This window comes from Mesoplodon densirostris, chromosome 1, assembly GCF_025265405.1.
Source record: "Mesoplodon densirostris isolate mMesDen1 chromosome 1, mMesDen1 primary haplotype, whole genome shotgun sequence".
NCBI classification, from domain to species: Eukaryota; Metazoa; Chordata; class Mammalia; order Artiodactyla; family Ziphiidae; genus Mesoplodon; species Mesoplodon densirostris.
In genome coordinates, this window is record NC_082661.1 from 209,959,150 (window position 1) to 209,978,226 (window position 19,077).

General features: G+C 40.8%; 1 protein-coding gene across 2 annotated transcripts; it reads left to right on the forward strand.

The window, feature by feature from the left end:
* Nucleotides 1-1,608: 1,608 nt before the first annotated feature.
* Nucleotides 1,609-4,344, forward strand: LOC132486848 (HMG box transcription factor BBX-like). 2 transcript variants are annotated; one of them, XM_060094431.1, is made up of 2 exons: nt 1,609-3,811; nt 3,902-4,344. In XM_060094431.1, the coding sequence occupies exons 1-2, from the start codon at nt 1,609-1,611 to the stop codon at nt 4,342-4,344; spliced, it is 2,646 nt and encodes an 881-aa protein (XP_059950414.1). The 2 variants fall into 2 exon arrangements, with proteins under 2 accessions (XP_059950414.1, XP_059950408.1); XM_060094425.1 differs by having other exon boundaries at nt 1,609-4,344.
* Nucleotides 4,345-19,077: the final 14,733 nt, after the last annotated feature.

The following is a 19,077-nucleotide window of genomic DNA, read 5'->3' on the forward strand; positions in this document are numbered from 1 at the left end:
TGAAAGTACAAAATGTATACACTTTCCTAAATGTGGTAAGACCCAGGAGTAAAACCCACCTTCATTAAAATTGCAGGGCTATTTTCATCTCCTTTCTGGCACAAGCAGAGAATTGCAGGAGCCACAAAAATAAACTTAAGAGAGGCAGATTTAATTTCACATGTGTATTTAAAATCTGATAGACTCAGCTATGGGCAATGGAGAATCTAAATCTGAATGGGACTCAGCTCCTATGTCAGGGAGCTGATTGTCTCATGGAGGATTCAGTTGTATAACCAGAGCCGACCCAGTGAATGCGCTACCAGAGTTTTCAACTAAGGAGGATGGGGTCAGAACGGAAGCTCTTCCTTGGGGGTATTGCGGTGGGCTTCACGGAAGAGGTGGCCACCCTGATGCAGGTGATATTGACAGAGTAGGGTGGGTGGGGTGCATTCTAACTAAGAATACAGCTTAAGGAAAATTACCTGACCGAAAAAAATGAAATGTATAAGAGGAAAAATCAGCTATGGTTTGGAATGTACCTTAAGTCCAACAAGGAATTGAACAGAACTGATCATTGGCCAGAATCTTCTCAAGTCCTTCAGAGGTCAGAAGACGAACAAAGCATTTTAACAGGGAGTCTCTTAAACTTAAGAGATGGGTGCCTCTGACCTCAGCCTCCCACGTGAGAGCAAAGGCTCTCAAGCTCTAACTTGCACATAAGTCACGTAGAGATTTTATGAAAAAGTAGACTACTGTTCAGTAGGTCTGGGTGGGACCTGAGATTCTGCATTTCTAAGAAGCTTCCAGGTGACGACCATGGTCTAGAAGACGAGCCCAGCCACAGATGTGACGCTTGCAGGCCCCAGGGGGCCAAGCTCATCTGTGTGCAGCAGGGGAGGTGGGAGCTTGGCTACGTGGCTGGGCGTCCACGTTCCGTCCCGTAAGCAAGGCCCTACAGGACACGGGGCAGACCCAGAGCTGGAGGGCAGGGCCTCAGCCTCCAGCACAGCGCAGTCTTGCCTCAGGTCCTAACGTGTCAGGAGTGGGTGGATTAAGGTTTAAGAAAATATTTTATATGTTTAGAAGAGTTGAGAGTCATTCTTATTTTTTTAGGGAAGAAATTGTATTTAATTAGATTAATTAATTCATCATTTTAAGTTGAAGTATAGTTGATTTACAATGTTGTGTTAGTTTTAGGTGTACAGCACAGTGATTCATATATATATATTCTTCTTCAGATTCTTTTCCATTATAGGTTATTACAAAATATTGAGTATAGTTCCCTGTGCTATAGAGTAGGTCCTTAGTGGTTATGAGAGTCACTCTTTAAACATCAGAATCTTGGAGTGTACAGTGAAGGGAGGCCGAGCGCCTCCGCGAGCTCCTCTCTCTCCACTTTCCCATAGAGAAGCCCTGACTGGCCGCTGAGGGCGAGCCACACACACGCCCTCGCGCCCGGCGAACCCGCGCGGTCAGTATCATAGGACACAGGCTTTGCCGCAGTTCATCTTCCTCCCTGTGTACTTTCCGTTTGCCTTCCTGGAATTCTGCTGCATCACAGAAGCTGGAAGTTCTGATGTTCCATTGAACTCACGATGGAAAGTCTTGACTTGACCGGTCAGAGTAATGAAAGGCAGTCATAGAAATAAAGATTATTCCGCAGAAGGAGAAGGAGCTGGAAAACGACCAAAACGAAAGTGCCTTCAGTGGCATCCATTGCTAGCAAAGAAACTTCTTGACTTTTCAGAAGAGGAAGAAGAGGAAGACGAAGAGGAGGATATTGATAAGGTTCAACTTCTTGGGGCCACTGGTCTAGAGCAAGATGGTGAAACTGAAGATGATGAATCACCAGAACAGCGAGCCCGGAGACCAATGAATGCATTTCTCTTATTTTGCAAACGTCATCGCTCTCTTGTACGTCAGGAACACAGGAACAGGCTTGATAACCGAGGTGCTACCAAGATACTAGCTGATTGGTGGGCTGTTCTCGATCCAAAGGAAAAGCAGAAATACACAGACATGGCCAAGGAGTATAAACATGCATTTATGAAAGCAAATCCTGGCTACAAATGGTGTGCTACCACAAACAAGCCTGTGAAATCCCCAACATCCACTGTCAATCCACGGGAGAAACTATGGGCCTTCCCATCTGACTCTTCAAGAGCCTTGCCAAGCCCCAAGAAAACAAAGCCTGAAGAAATGCCTCAGCTTAACTTTGGGCTGGCTGATCCTACTCAAATGGGAGGCCTGAGCATGCTGCTTTTAGCTGGAGAACATGTTCTTGGTACACCAGAGATATCCTCTGGCACTTGCAGGCCTGATGTTTCAGAATCCTCTGAATTGCGTCAGGAGTCACCATTATTTCAGTTTGCCGAGATATCTTCAGGTACCTCCCACCCTGATGTTCCGTCAAAACAATGTCAAGCATCAGCCTTGTTTCAGTTTGCAGAGATCTGTTCGAAGACTTCACAGTTGGGCGGTGCTGAACCTGTAAAACGCTGTGGAGAGTCTGCACTCTTTCAACTGGCAGAGATGTGCCTGGCATCAGAGGGGGTGAAAATGGAAGAATCAAAGCTAATAAAAGCCAAAGAATCAGATGGCGGAAGAATTCAAGAACTGGAGAAGGGCAAGGAAGAAAGAGAAATGAAAATGGAAAAAATAGATGAAGCCAGGTTCCAGAAAGAAGCAGAATTTGAAAAATCAGCTAAGGAAAATGTAAGAGATTCTAAGGAATTAAGAAATTTTGAGGAGCTGCGAATGGATGATATAATGGGTATAAAAATGGAAGCTCCTAAAGCAATTAAAAAGGAAGAATTAGAGGAAGATCAAAAATGTAGTCACTTCCCTGATTTTTCTTACTCTGGCAGTAGCAAGATAATAATAAGCGATGTTCCCAGTAGGAAGGATCACATGTGCCATCCTCATGGCATTAGGATCATCGAGATTCCCACAGCGTTAAGCAAACCAGAAAAGCTAAAAAAGGAAAAGAAGAAAACCAAAATGGATCGACAGGGAAATGATAAATCCACACCCAAGAAGACTTGCAAAAAGAGGCAGTCCTCGGAATCTGATATCGAGAGTGTCATGTACACCATTGAAGCTGTTGCAAAGGGAGACTGGGGCATCGAGAAGCTTGGAGATACCCCTCGCAAGCAGGTGCATACATCCTCGAGTGGCAAGGGAAGCATTTTGGATGCCAAGCCACCAAAGAAGAAAGTGAAATCAAGAGAGAAGAAAATGTCAAAGGAGAGATCCTCAGACACCACCCAAGAGTCAAGACCTCAAGATTTTATCAGTATTTCTGCCAGCAAGAACATTTCTGGTGAGGTCCCAGAGGGTATAAAAGCAGAACCTTTGACCCCTACGGAGGATGCATTACCACCCAGTCTATCGGGACAGGCCAAGCCTGAGGACAGTGAGTGTCACAGAAAAATAGAGACTTGTGGCTCCCGGAAATCTGAGAGGTCTTGCAAAGGTGCTCTTTATAAAACCCTGGTGTCTGAGGGTATGCTCACCTCTCTGCGAGCTAATGTTGGCAGAGGGAAACGAAGGTCAGGAAAAGGAAAGTCCTCTGATCATGAAGAGTGTTGGCATGAAGAAAGCTGGACATTTCACCAGAGTGGGACCAGTGGAAGCAAGAAGTTCAAGAAGACAAAGCCAAAGGAAGACTCTCTCCTTGGCTCAGCAAAGCTGGATGAAGAATTTGAAAAGAAATTCAACAGCCTCCCTCAGTATAGTCCTGTTACATTTGACCAGAAATGTGTACCTGTCCCAAGAAAAAAGAAGAAGACCGGACATATGTCCTCAGAACCGACCCAAACCAGCAAAGGTCCTTTCCAGTCTCAGAAAAAGAACTTATTCCACAAAATTGTCAGCAAATACAAGCACAAAAAGGAGAAGCCTAATGTTCCGGAAAAAGGAAGTGGGGATAAATGGTCAAACAAGCAACTCTTCTTGGCTGCCATTCACCCTACAGAAGCCATATTTTCAGAAGACAGAAACACCACAGAGCCTGCTTATAAGGTTACAAATGCCCCATCCATTCCCAACACTCCAGAGCCAACAAGGGCGCAAGAACCCTTGGTGGGCAGTCAAAAGAGAAAAGCAAGGAAAACCAAGATCACACACCTTGTCAGGACAGCAGATGGCCGGGTATCACCAGCAGGAGGTACTTTGGATGACAAACCAAAGGAACACCTGCAGAGGAGTCTTGTTAAGGTGACCGAGACAGGCTGCAATGACGAATGCTCACACAACCGAGAGGCCACGGAGACGCGGAGCAGCACCCCGGAGATGCCCGCCGTGTCTGCGTTCTTCAGCCTCGCTGTGCCGGCCGAAGTGGCTGCCATGGAAAATGCATAGAAGTCAGAGATCAACTCCGCTCCCCCATGATGGACAGCCAAAAGAAATGCCCCCGACTCCTGTACTTATTTCTTGCGCTGACCAGTGAAGCGCCCTTTAATTGTAAAACATTGTGCTTTACCTACTACCCTAGCCTTGTCTTTATTGAGAGATGCTAGTGAGTCCATGTGGTGGCAGATAGAGACAGCAAACAAGTGCTTGTTGCCCTACACGGCCCAGATTCACTTGAAGCAGAAGTTGGCACCCTGGGCCAGTTTGTTCTTTCAGAACCCAGAGTCTTTGAGGGTGATGTTGTCTGTCTGATAATGAGCAGAAATGGGATGATCCTAGAGCTTTGCTTTCTATGGAAGGCTTTTGATGGTAATAGGTGGTAACTTGGTAAAAGGCTGCCTTTACTGTAGCTAATCCAGCATCTCTTTTACCAACCAGAGAGTGTGAAACTAGTTTCATATATTACCTAGCTATTCTTTCAAAACAAAAACCAAAAGCAAAAAAACAAAAACTGACACACTGCACTAGTTATTATTAGATATTCTTAGTCTTTTTTGTACATGGAGGTTTATGTTCTAAGATGGTTTATATAATAGGCTATACCTACATTTACATTGTAGAATAATATTAAAAAGCCTCTTCCAGAGACTCCCAAACAGCACGGGCAGGCAGATGTACCGCTGTTAGCGGTGTATGCTCGGCCTTGTGGTCCATATATTCTGCACTTTTATATTTGCCACCAGAGTGGTAGTTTGCTGGCACAAAGAGAAAGAGAGAGAAGAAGAAAAATTACAGTTCTTACAAGCAGAATTTTTTTCTTAGCCTTGAGTGACCAAGAAGAATTTGCTTGGGTCCAATTGTGGCGAATATTTTCCCAGACAGGGGAAGAGTCCAGCAGATTACAGATTACTGATGTTTTCATGCCTTGAGGATTCTTTTATTTTTACACAAGGGTCTGAGTGACCAATGGATCGTTCATACAGACAAAAAAAGAAAAATAGTATTCAGAAGTGACCTTAGGATTACTTCACTATTCAGAACACATTGAAGACACACTCACTTTGTGTGGTCTTTGAGCTACAGCCCTTTTACATCCATCCCAGACAGACTGGACGGGTAGCAATTGCTATGCACAGCCTAATTGGCACTGCAGGTTTTTAGAGCCATTTTGAGTTTTTGTGGTTACGGAGGTATTGATGAGGGAGGTGTGCCTGACCAGAGTGGGACTCGCAGTTATAGATCCACCTGCAAGTTTCCTGTTTCCTTTTCATGTTTTGTTGCTTTTGAACATAAAACCAACCATACATATGCCAGTGCAACTGGATTAACTGGCTTAGAACATTCAACATATTGACTCCATCACCTGACGTTCACAGTATCTTGTTTCTTAGCAACAGATGCAAAGTGATAAATCAAAATTAGTCTTCGGCTACAGATTTTACAGGGTATTTGTTCCATAGCACAAAGTATTTCCCCACTCTTGCATCACAGCACAAACTACCAACTTTTAAGTATTGGATTCCAGCAATAATTTTTACTGGTTTTCAAACTGGCGGAATTTTGATAGTGTTAGTTCAAGTTTGAAACTTTTGAATTAGATCTCTAAATGGTGACAGTTTACAAGGTTTTATCTAGCTATCTTATTTATACTTGACTGAATTGTAATGATGATTTTTTTTCTCATCGTAATTTGACCTAATAGCCATACCAAAAAATGACTCTATTAGTACTGACTAGGTTTAGCTTTTCACGGTTGTAGATGTTACTTCAGTTTCGGTGCTGGAAAATATGTACAACATACTAACAGAATTGAAAAAGAACAGAGAGATTTGGGCTTTTGTTTTTTTCAAAGCAGGTAAAGAGGGCATCAGGGCATTGGAACGGTGTCCTCAAAAATGCATATTCCTTGTGGGCATGGAGGAAGAAGGAATTAGTAAGCAAGGTTAATCAGAGGCAGAAGCTTAGCCCCATTCACACAGAAATAAATCAGGTGAGCAACCCCAGATTTTAGCATGATATTTTTACTACGATGCTGTTGTATTAATATTTTCTAAATTTCGAAACACAAAGTGAATGTTTGAAAATTGCTGGGTCCCAGTGTTGGTGGCTGTTGGAGTTTCTGGACCACTTGCTAGCAGTGATTTAAAAATTATAATTAGCTAAAATCCAAAAAAAAAAATAAAATCAACAACAAAAGTTGTTTGGTGCAGAACATGCACCTTGACAATGGCACTAACTTGTTATTCTCTAGAACATGTTAGAATAGGTCTATTTTTGCCAGTGCCCTCTCCTCCAGTCCTCTGATTACATTTCACTAGAGTTCCTTAACAGAGTGCTGTATATTCATGGGACCTTTCTTAAAAAGAAGCAAAACAAAAGATGACTTTTTTCTATGTGATTAATATATCTTACTTGATCTGCTTTTCCTAAACCTCAGTGGCTTTTCCCTTAGGCAGGGGTCGGGGTGGAGGGCGACCTACTGGATACGACTGTTTTCAGGTACTTCAGAAAAAAAAAAAAACCCACCTTTTTGTAGACATGCTTAATTTTTAAGCGGTTAGGCACTGAGAGTAGCAGAAATCCTGCAAAGCTCTATAGTCTTTTAGACACTCACCTTGTCATTTCTCTGAGTAATGTCTTGATTTCAAAAATAGTGCTTTTCTCATGCCCTGAATCCATTGGAGAGGGGTGTTGGTATTTTCAGGTAACAACATTTGTGAGCACAAATATTGCAGACCAACATGTAGTACCCTCCCCCATTTATCATTTTCATTTCACTTCTCTCATTCTTTTTTATTTTAGAAAATCATATTGCTATGGTGTGTACCTTAATCTGCCAGCAAACACCATCTACACTAACATTTGTCCCACAAGCATCCTCAAGAGAAAAAGTTGTTGCACCTTATATATATTTCAAGCAAACCAAAATATGATGCTCTTCTGCCTTTGTTTTATTCTAAATTGTTGTATCATATCTTTCTGAAACCATTCTGAATCTAGTTGAAATTCTCAATATTTATGCTTTTACCTTAATTTCTAGATTCAAACCTGTATATAAATCTTTGGAACAAAATTGTCCTAGCCCTTCTCTGTGTTGCTGGAAGTGGATGATTTAGTCTCAGATGGAGACACAGTACTGTTCCAGTTTTCTTTAGCCTTTTATTTATTTAGTTATTCTGGGTATTTTCCTATGTAATTTTGAAGTGTGTAGAGTATACTATAGTTACTGAAGCTGCAGCTCCAAGAAGCTGAGTGAAAGAGAGAAAATACTGTAAGACGCCCTTCTTAAGTGTTTATTTGTTTGGATAACTGTAATGAGGCCAGGAAAAGGCAAAAGGTCCCACAGCCACTTTGAAGACACAGGTTCTTATCCCCAAACTAGGTTAGGTCCCAGATTTTAGATGAAAATGGTGAATTCTTTAAAGCCCTCTTTTTTAAAAGGATATATCATACCATTGTAATTCTGACAGTCTTTTCCCCCCCGAAAATATATTTATTTAATTCCGTCAGATGAGCTTTCTACCAGTGCCCCCTCAAAGCCATGCTCAACTCATTCCCACGTTATCACTGTTATTATAGTTCCTGCCATTCAAACTGCTGCCGAGAAAAAAAGTGATCGAACACTGTGAACAAAAAGGAGCATCTGAACGGGTCTGGTTATTTAGAATCCAACTTGTGTAATCCCTGTCACTCTCTTATCAAGTCAGATGCTACTCTGCCTGAGTCATAGAAAATTTTGTTTGCACTCTGTAGTCCTTGGCTCATCCTCTGGAAATGTTTGCACCTATGTAAAATCTCAAGCAGATTATAAATCGATACAGCACTAGGAGTAAGCTGAAAACTGAATGACATGTTTTGTCTATACAGTTCCGGGGGAGGGATGGGGAATATCAAGTAGCTCTGTTCCAAGTTTGGCATTTGGCATTAATGTGAAGCAGTGGGACCATGCTGCCTGTTAAACTACTGTATGAATCCTAAGTGTTCTGGAGACCAGCAGCTGGAGGCTGGAGGCCAGCATCCATACAGCAAAGGGGAAGCATCGCCGCTTCTTGGGGGAAAAGGAAGGAAGTCGTGCAAGGCCTGGAGTCATCATTTGTAAAGGGGAAGTCGGGGTGTATGTGATGCTGTGAGAAGGTTCACCTTTGATTGCACTGCTTCACAGAGCCCTCAGATAAGGCCAATCCTAATGGGCTACCTCGGCTTTAACGGTTAATTCCAGTAAGTCCTGTTTCAAAGGTTTGTCTTTTTTTGCTTCTACCGTCAGGGCCACTGTTTTCCACTGCAGTGTTTTGACTTCCCAAACCACCTTCTCCAGAGAGAACAATGTATTGCTGAAAATGGGCAGTAGAAGCAAATGCTCTTATTACATTTGACCTATAAAGTATTCAGAGTGACTGTTAGGTGGGAATTAAAATTTAGCTTTCCCCACATAGGATCTTGTTTTGCACCTTATAAAGAGTGTACTAATTGTTAATTAGGTGTTGCTTTTATTTAGACAAGCATTCCCAAAGAATTAGATTTGGATTTTGTGTTTCTTTGAGTTTGGGGATTTTTTATTTTACAGTTATCTTATTTAGATTGACTAACCTCATACTTACAATAAAAAAAGAAACAGTGGTTCAGTTCATCTTACCAGATATGTCTGGTGATGTATTCAGAGTCTGATGGACTGCTTTGCTTTTATATAGTTTGGAAGTGATAGTGAAGTTTATTATACCCCATATTAAATGACCTTGTCCTTTTCACTGGGGACATTATCTTACATTTTAGAAACAGAAGCAGCAAAAGAGTGAACAACAAGACAAGTACATTTGATTCCCCTCATACACGTCCATCTGTTTGTGCTACGCTTTCCTTAAAAATATCAATATACATTTTCTTCACACGTACAGAAAGTTTCCTCTCCTGGCCAAATTTTATTTGTGGTGGTATGATTTATAATAATAACAGAAAAGAGGAAACCTTGTACTTAGAAATTCGGTGGCCACTGTTTCCTTGTTGCAGTCAGTGGTCAAAATTGATCCTGCCCTGAAGTTGATCTTTTTTATTTATTTATTTATTTATTTATTTATTTATTTATTTATTTATTTATTTATTTATTTATTTATTTATTAGTTTCTGCTTAATAACAAAGTGAATCAGTCATACATATACATCTGTTCCCACATCCCTTCCCTCATGCATCTCCCTCCCTCCCACCCTCCCCATCCCACCCCTCCAGGCGGTCACAAAGCACCGAGCTGATCTCCCTGTGCTCTGCGGCTGCTTCCCACTATCTATCTACCTTACGTTTGGTAGTGTATATATGTCCATGCCTCTCTTTCGCTTTGTCACAGCTTACCCTTCCCCCTCCCCATATCCTCAAGTCCATTCTCAAGTTAGGTCTGTGTCTTTATGCCCGTTTTACCCCTAGGTTCTTCATGACATTTTAAAAAAAAATTCCATATATATGTGTTAGCATACGGTATTTGTCTGTCTCTTTCTGACTTACTTCACTCTGTATGACAGACTCTAGGTCTATCCACCTCATTACAAATAGCTCAGTTTCGTTTCTTTTTATGGCTGAGTAATATTCCATTGTATATATGTGCCACATCTTCTTTATCCATTCATCGGATGATGGACACTTAGGTTGTTTCTATCTCCGGGCTATTGTGAATAGAGCTGCAATGAACATTTTGGTACATGGTCTCTTTTTGAATTATGGTTTTCTCAGGGTATATGCCTCGTAGTGGGATTGCTGGGTCATATGGTAGTTCTATTTTTAGTTTTTTAAGGAACCTCCATACTGTTCTCCATAGTGGCTGTACCAATTCACATTCCCACCAGCAGTGCAAGAGGGTTCCCTTTCTCCACACCCTCTCCAGCATTTATTGTTTCTAGATTTCTTGATGATGGCGATTCTGACTGGTGTGAGATGATATCTCATTGTAGTTTTGATTTGCATTTCTCTAATGATTAATGATGTTGAGCATCCTTTCATGTGTTTGTTGGCAGTCTGTATATCTTCTTTGGAGAAATGCCTATTTAAATCTTCTGCCCATTTTTGGATTGGGTTGTTTGTTTTTTTGCTATTGAGCTGCATGAGCTGCTTATAAATTTTGGAGATTAATCCTTTGTCAGTTGCTTCATTTGCAAATATTTTCTCCCATGCTGAGGGTTGTCTTTTGGTCTTGTTTATGGTTTCCTTTGCTGTGCAAAAGCTTTGAAGTTTCATGAGGTCCCATTTGTTTATCTTTGTTTTTATTTCCATTTCTCTAGGAGGTGGGTCCAAAAGGATCTTGCTGTGATTTATGTCATAGAGTGTTCTGCCTATGTTTTCCTCTAAGAGTTTGATAGTTTCTGGCCTTACATTTAGGTCTTTAATCCATTTTGAGCTTATTTTTGTGTATGGTGTTAGGGAATGATCTAATCTCATACTTTTACATGTCCCTGTCCAGTTTTCCCAGCACCACTTATTGAAGAGGCTGTCCTTTCTCCACTGTACATTCCTGCCTCCTTTATCAAAGATAAGTTGACCATATGTGCATGGGTTGATCTCTGGGCTTTCTATCCCGTTCCATTGATCTATCTTTCTGTTTCTGTGCCAGTACCACACTGTCTTGATTACTGTAGCTTTGTAGTATAGTCTGAAGTCAGGGAGCCTGATTCCTCCAGCTCCGTTTTTCGTTCTCAAGATTGCTTTGGCTATTCGGGGTCTTTTTTTTTTCCAAACAAATTTTGAAATTTTTTGTTCTAGTTCTGTGAAAAATGCCACTGGTAGTTTGATAGGGATTGCATTGAATCTGTAGATTGCTTTGGGTAGTAGAGTCATTTTCACAATATTGATTCTTCCAATCCAGAAGCATGGTATATCTCTCCATCTATTTGTATCATCTTTAATCTCTTTCATCAGTGTCTTATAATTTTCTGCATACAGGTCTTTTGTCTCCTTAGGTAGGTTTATTCCTAGATATTTTATTCTTTTTGTTGCAATGGTAAATGGGAGTGTTTTCTTGATTTCATTTTCAGATGTTTCACCATTAGTGTACAGGAATGCCAGAGATTTCTGTGCATTAATTTTGTATCCTGCTACTTTACCAAATTCATTGATTAGCTCTAGTAGTTTTCTGGTAGCATCTTTAGGATTCTCTATGTATAGTATCATGTCATCTGCAAACAGTGACAGCTTTACTTCTTCTTTTCCGATTTGGATTCCTTTTATTTCCTTTTCTTCTCTGATTGCTGTGGCTAAAACTTCCAAAACTAGGTTGAATAAGAGTGGTGAGAGTGGGCAACCTTGTCTTGTTCTTGATCTTTGTGGAAATGGTTTCAGTTTTCCACCATTGAGGACAATGTTGGCTGTGGGTTTGTCATATATGGCCTTGATTAGGTTGAGGAAAGTTCCCTCTATGCCTACTTTCTGCAGTGTTTTTATCATAAATGGGTGTTGAATTTTGTCAAAAGCTTTCTCTGCATCTATTGAGAGGATCCTATGGTTTTTCTCCTTCAATTTGTTAATATGGTGTACCACATTGATTGATTTGCGTATATTGAGTAATCCTTGCATTCCTGGAATAAACCCCACTTGATCATGGTGTATGATCCTTTTAATGTGCTGTTGGATTCTGTTAGCTAGTCTTATGTTGAGGCTTTTTGCATCTATGTTCATCAGTGATATAGGCCTGTAGTTTTCTTTCTTTGGGACATCCTTGCCTGGTTTTGGTATCAAGGTGATGGTGACCTCGTAGAATGAGTTTGGGAGTGTTCCTTCCTCTGAAATTGTTTGGAAGAGTTTGAGAAGGATGGGTGTTAGCTCTTCTCTAAATGTTTGATCGAATTCGCCTGTGAAGCCATCTGGTCCTGGGCTTTTGTTTGTTGGAAGATTTTTAATCACAGTTTCAATTTCAGGGCTTGTGATTGGTCTATTCATATTTTCTATTTCTTCCTGATTCAGTCTTGGCAGGTTGTGCATTTCTAAGAATTTGTCCATTTCTTCCAGGTTGTCCATTTTATTGGCATAGAGTTGCTTGTAGTAATCTCTCATGATCTTTTGTATTTCTGCAGCGTGAGTTGTTACTTCTCCTTTTTCATTTCTAATTCTATTGATTTGAGTCTTCTCCCTTTTTTTCTTGATGAGTCTGGCTAATGGTCTGTCAATTCCTTAAGTTGATCTTTATGCACAGAATTAGTTACTGTGAACATTACTACTCTTTCCAGAGATTTTCTAATAACTTGGGCCAGAACTGGTTACCGAGGAGCAAGGACCTAATTCCATGCCTCCACACCCTCCCACTGCACCGCACCACACGTCTTACCTCACAAGCTCTAACCTAAATCACAGAGGCACGCGTTTCGTGGACTAACCATCACATCCCCTGGCGGCCTCAGGGGAGTGCTCACGTCCACTGACACCTCCCTTTAGTGCGTCAGCTCGTAGCGGCAGAACTGGGGTGGGGGAGGTTTGTGATCTGGAGCTCAGCACATGCTCGGCAACATGTTTCTCATTTCCTTAGCATTCATGGCTTGCTCTCAGGAATCTGTCAAAAAGGAATAAAAACCACCTGCGAGTCCACATTACCAGATTATGAACTTTTCCCATAGGTTTGAATTGCTTACTTACCTATTATAAATTAACCACAGCTTCATTTGGCCACCAGGTCTTAAGTCTGTTGACAGTTTTCAGCATGACCGAATTGCTCATTTTTCTTGCTTTCAGAAATTGGCTTGGTTGTCTTTAGAGTTGGTGTAAACGTGCCATGTAATAAATGATTTCCACTTAATGGTACAACAGAATTATTGGTTTCTTAGATGTATGTGTAGTAAAAGTCAATATACACGTTTATATAATTTCTTTCCTCAAAATCTTATACTTAATTTAATTTCTAAAAATTGCACATGTAAGTCATGTGTATAACATGCTAAAGTACTTTAACTGTGATCTTAAAACTGAATAAAAAATATTTAATAGAAAATCAGAATATTGGGCTTCCCTGGTGGCGCAGTGTTTGAGAGTCCACCTGCCGATGCAGGGGACGCGGGTTCGTGCCCCGGTCCGGGAAGATCCTACATGCCGCGGAGTGGCTGGGCCCGTGAGCCATGGCTGCTGAGCCTATGCGTCCGGAGCCCATGCTCCACAACGGGAGAGGCCACAGCAGTGAGAGGCCCGCGTACCGCAAAAAAATAAAAAATAAAAAAAAACTCAGAATATTTTAGTATTGCAAGAGTTCTGCAGCTCTTAATAGTTTGTAAATCTACTATCTCATTTGTAATTAACATTCTCAATTCTCTTACTCTATGCCTTTTTATAAGGGAATAGTTAAGACAACTTTCTTTGTTGAAAAGGGTATAAGGTATGACAAAGCCCTGAGATATTTCAGGAAACTGTATTTATTGAGAAACTGACCAAGAACCCACATTTTTCCCTGTTACTGTAAGAAGTCTCCAGAGAAAGATTTTCAAAGACTGTCAGTTCAGTATTCACTGGAAGAAGTCTGGCTATTTTGATCCCTAACTGAATTTACATAGATCATCTACATTTGAACATTCAGAGGTACTTAAGAACATTGCTTTTGTTCTGGACCATATGATGTATTTTAAAATTTAAAGTTGAAACATAACATATAGTGCTTCTTTGCAAATATGAGTCCAAATAAGAACAGAAATCAGTCACTGTAGAAAAACATGTAGCCCAACAGAAATCTTGACTGGGCAAGGAAGCTTCACCTACTTCACCTAGGGACGAACCCGCGTCCCCTGCATCGGCAGGCAGACTCTCAACCACTGTGCCACCAGGGAAGCCCTGAAAGGAATTTTTTATCCAAAGTTTATAATGAGTGTCTACAAATCAGTGAGAAAATTACAAATGCCCAGTTTAAAACTGGGCAAAAGATAAAGACAAGTTATTCACAGAGCAAACTGTATAAATAATAAATCAACACATAAAAAATGTTCAACCTCACTAGAAATCAGGGAAAAGCCAATTTAAACATGAGATCATATTTTTAACTTCAAATTGGGGGGGAAAACCGAAAGAGGGAGTGTTGAGGAAGGATTTGGGAACCAGTTCTTTACATATAGTACTGATAAGGTTGTAAATTTCAGGGAAATTTGTGAAGGAACATTTCAAAAGTTTATACATCCAGCAGTTCTACTTCTATAAATCTTTCCTAGAGATATGTGTACCTGTGTGAAAATTTATATTTACAAAAAAATATTTTCTGCTGCGTTGTTGGCAATGACAAAAAATTAGAAGGAACCCAAATTCCCATCAATATGAGTGGTTAAATGACAGTAGAGCCATACTCTAGAATGCTCAGCTTCCAGTAACCAGAATAAGCTCGACCAATGTGCACTGATGTGAAAAATTTCCAAGATACATCTTAACCCCTTGGTAGTATTCTTTTATTTTTTTTTTAATTTAATTTATTTATTTTGGGCTGTGTTGGGTCTTCGTTTCTGTGCGTGGCTTCCTCTAGTTGCGGCGAGCGGGGGCCTCTCTTCATCACGGTGCGCGGGCCTCTCACTGTCGCGGCCTCTCTTGTTGTGGAACACAAGCTCCAGACGCGCAGGCTCAGTAGTTGTGGCCCACGGGCCTAGTTGCTCCACGGCATGTGGGATCTTCCCAGACCAGGGCTCGAACCCGTGTCCCCTGCATTGGCAGGCGGATTCTCAACCACTGCGCCACCAGGGAAGCCCCGGTAGTATTCTTCATATCTTAACATGTGCATACCTATGACACATAAATTCCATGTCTAATTTTCTGTCCTACAAACCTACGAAAAGCTACAGACTTCTGATCAATATCCCCCAAACTATTGTCAATTGTAAGAAGTATGTCCAAAAGAAAAAAAAAGAATCAGAAATCTGTTCAAAACCAGCAGATTTTAAAGAACTTATTATCCCCTCACCCACCTCTGTTCTGCTATAGCAACACTGGAAGACTGCAACTAGGAAAGAGAGCAAGCCTAACTCCCACCTCAAATCTTGTCTCTCAACTACAGGGTATGATGAAGTCATTTAAAAAATATATTTAAAGGAGACTGAACCCTTAGGTGAAAGACCCCAATAAGTTATTTCCCTAAAATAGACAGTAAATAAAGACTTTGGAATGCGTTGCAGTGGAAAGATGTGAAATCTCTTTCTTTGGGTCTTCTTAAAATTATCACATTCCCACATATGTCTGCAGTGTTTTAAATATTTTCCATTTATGTAGTAAACATTGAAAGACAGAAAGACAGAGGTTATTTCCAGCTAGATGTTATCCTTTCCCCCCAATGGAACTATGCTTTCCTTTCTAGACACATGAGCTCTCCTTTTTCGAGTCTGAGATTGGAAGTTCTCATGGTTGAATTGTTAACACATTTATCTTTATTTGGGTTGAGTTTGATCCAGCTACTCTGAAGACTATGGTTTCTTCACTAAAAATTGCTTCCATTGTAGATTTATCACCTGGTTGGCAAACGCTGGATAACTTCAGGCACAAGAACATTACTCTGAACCTGGGTGTGGTCAGTGAGATAGAAACCAACATTATTTTTTCCTTCATGATATGAAATATACTCTAACTTTACTCCCAGGGTTTTGTCCAAAAAGCTCATAAAACATAAATTGACTCTGCCCTTCAGACTCCCATGTTCTCCTCCAGTCTACACAGCAAAGTCTAAGTTCAATTACACCAAGACTGATGCCAAATTTCAAAAAACGAGAGCACCCTCCATTTCTGCTAGTGCCAGGTGTGTTGTTCCAGGTGCACAGAAGTATCTTAAAAAGTCTTAGTAAATCTCATTCTACAATAAATAATTACTCAACAAGTTCTCTCTGGACCAGGGTATACTAAGCCAGTGTCTGCTTTCTATTGCAGGCGAAGAAGTTTGTGGTCTTTCATGGAGCTTCCATTTACCAACCTGGAAATGGCATTCATTTTATTGGCTTTTGTTATCTTTTCCCTCTTTACTCTGGCTTCCATCTACACTGACCCGGATGAGAGGAATGAAGGTAAACAGAGAGAGCTCTTCATAAGAGTCCCCATTTCCTTTCCCCACCCAATCATCTTTCTTTGATTTGGTTTAGTTTCTATTCTGTATGTGAGAATGAGTTTGTTTTGGGGTGTGCTGTGTGTGTGTGTGTGTATGAGAGAAGGGAGACAGAGAGACAGAGAAAGAGAGTTTTATTAAATGGCCTGAAATATCTACTGTGGCATTTTACCATTATTTATTAAGAGAGGTTTGGAAATGGAAACGATTATTCACATGACTTTTAATCCCAGAATTTTGCAGGTCTTATGCCCTGAATTTTATATCTATATCTATATCTATATCTATATCTCTCTATATATGTATATGTATATATATAATTTTTCTTTCACCATCCTCCCATCACTGCCCCTCATCCCTGTCCCCCATCAGAAACTTAAAATGTGCAAAAAGCACAATATCTTTCAAAGTCATTAAAGGTAATTTTCACAGGCTAAATGCAAGTTCACAAGAAACAAATTCCATTATCGTATACATATATGGTGTGTGGAGGTGTGCGCTTTTGTTCAACTATAAATAAGAAGGAAAAGAATTAAAGGTTTTTTCCTAATGAGCTCTTGTCAAAGCCCAAACTTTCAAAAAAAATGTAGAAGCGTTTAAAAAACTCAACACCACATGTTTGCTTATTGCCAGTCATAACAATTATTAGCAATAATATGTAATTTAAATGGCAGTTCTTGGTATTTCACTGTAGTTCAGGTCCTACCAAATTTCACACAAAATTAATGGTGACTGACCATTTTTGAGGGCAAAAATTATATATATAAATATATATATATATATATATTTATATATATATATATGGCATATGGTAAGGAAATAATATATGTTTGTAGAGAATAAGATAAAATCATAAAAAGAAAACTGTGCTTCCTAAAATTGTGATACCTCTCCATGAATTTTTGGCTGTGAAAGAAGTGCTCTCTGTAAAAGACAATAGTATTCTCTGTCTTATAAACATACTACACTTACAGAAGTAGAAAACAAGAAGCCACAGTAAACAGACATTTAATTTCTGCTGACATGAAGATTGGGAAGCGTAACTGGAGTCCGTAAAGTCTTTTCCATGCTCCATATTGTTTTAGTTTAAAATGGGTTTGGCTGAAAGAAAGAGTAAGAGCAAAATTGCAGTTACTTTAACTAGATGATAATGTCTTTCTCTCACACATAAAGGAAGCCTGGGGGTAGAAGTTCCCTCCTGACACGACTCCCTGGTATCCTGGACCCAGGCCACACTGTCTTGGTTCCCTCCCATCTCCTATGGCAGCTCCCATGTCCGGCACTGACCCAGCTGGCCCATCTTCCACTATCATCTATGCATGCCTGTCAGCAAGAAGAAGCAAGAGGGCACACCTCTGTCTTTTAAGAGCGCTCCCAGAACCTACACTCACCACTTCCCTTTGGCCAGAATTTAGTCCACGGACATCCCGAAAGGAAAGCTGGGAAATGTCATAGTTATTCTGGGAGGCGTGTGTGGAGCAAAAACTTTGGGTTTTGTTCCTAAAGGAAGAGGGGTACAACCAGCAGTGTCTGCCAGACCCGTAGACTCCTAACCATGCATTCACTACAGGGCTGGTAGTCATGAAATTGGGGAATATTTGAGCTAGAAGGAATGTTAAGAGAGCATCTGATTTACTGATGCTTAACCAGAACTGAATATCAGAAAGGCACCTCATACTTGGGGCCCATCACAAACCCAGCAAATACGCATTTCTGGGTGTCCCACCTGGCCACGTGTCTTTAAACAAGACCCCCTACCCCCCCCCCATTTTTCTAGCTTTCTTCTCTGGTTAAGAAGCATTGACCAACTATTCATGTTTCAGATGTGACAACAGAGACCCACAAATGTTTAGTGAGTTTCTCAGGGGCTCAGTTAATTAGCAGAAGAGCCAAAACTAGAGCACAGACTCCCCGTTGCAGGTTCCTGCCCCCTCTCTGCACTCCCATGACTCCTGAGTTATGATCCATGGACACAGACAGCCAGAAGACTGGGCCAGTCATAGACATTGACCTTTCCTTTACACTTCTGTATTCCGTTTTTCATAAGTTCCTTTTTCTTCTGCTCTATTCCTCCTATATCTGAGGTCTACTTTCCAAGCTAAAGCAATTCCTCCATTTGAATACTGTTCACTAACAGAACTAGACCCAGCTGCCCAAGAATTCTCATCGAAGAACACCCTTGCTTCCCTTCGTGACCACCAGGTCGGTGCCAAGCACAATTTTGCATGAAAGTACAAAATGTATACACTTTCCTAAATGTGGTAAGACCCAGGAGTAAAACCCACCTTCATTAAAATTGCAGGGCTATTTTCATCTCCTTTCTGGCACAAGCAGAGAATTGCAGGAGCCACAAAAATAAACTTAAGAGAGGCAGATTTAATTTCACATGTGTATTTAAAATCTGATAGACTCAGCTATGGGCAATGGAGAATCTAAATCTGAATGGGACTCAGCTCCTATGTCAGGGAGCTGATTGTCTCATGGAGGATTCAGTTGTATAACCAGAGCCGACCCAGTGAATGCGCTACCAGAGTTTTCAACTAAGGAGGATGGGGTCAGAACGGAAGCTCTTCCTTGGGGGTATTGCGGTGGGCTTCACGGAAGAGGTGGCCACCCTGATGCAGGTGATATTGACAGAGTAGGGTGGGTGGGGTGCATTCTAACTAAGAATACAGCTTAAGGAAAATTACCTGACCGAAACAAAATGAAATGTATAAGAGGAAAAAGC

What these genes read in the sequence shown, in the direction of transcription:
- LOC132486848 (XM_060094425.1), top strand. Translation starts at nt 1,609, where the DNA reads ATGAAAGGCAGTCATAGAAATAAAGATTATTCCGCAGAAGGAGAAGGA.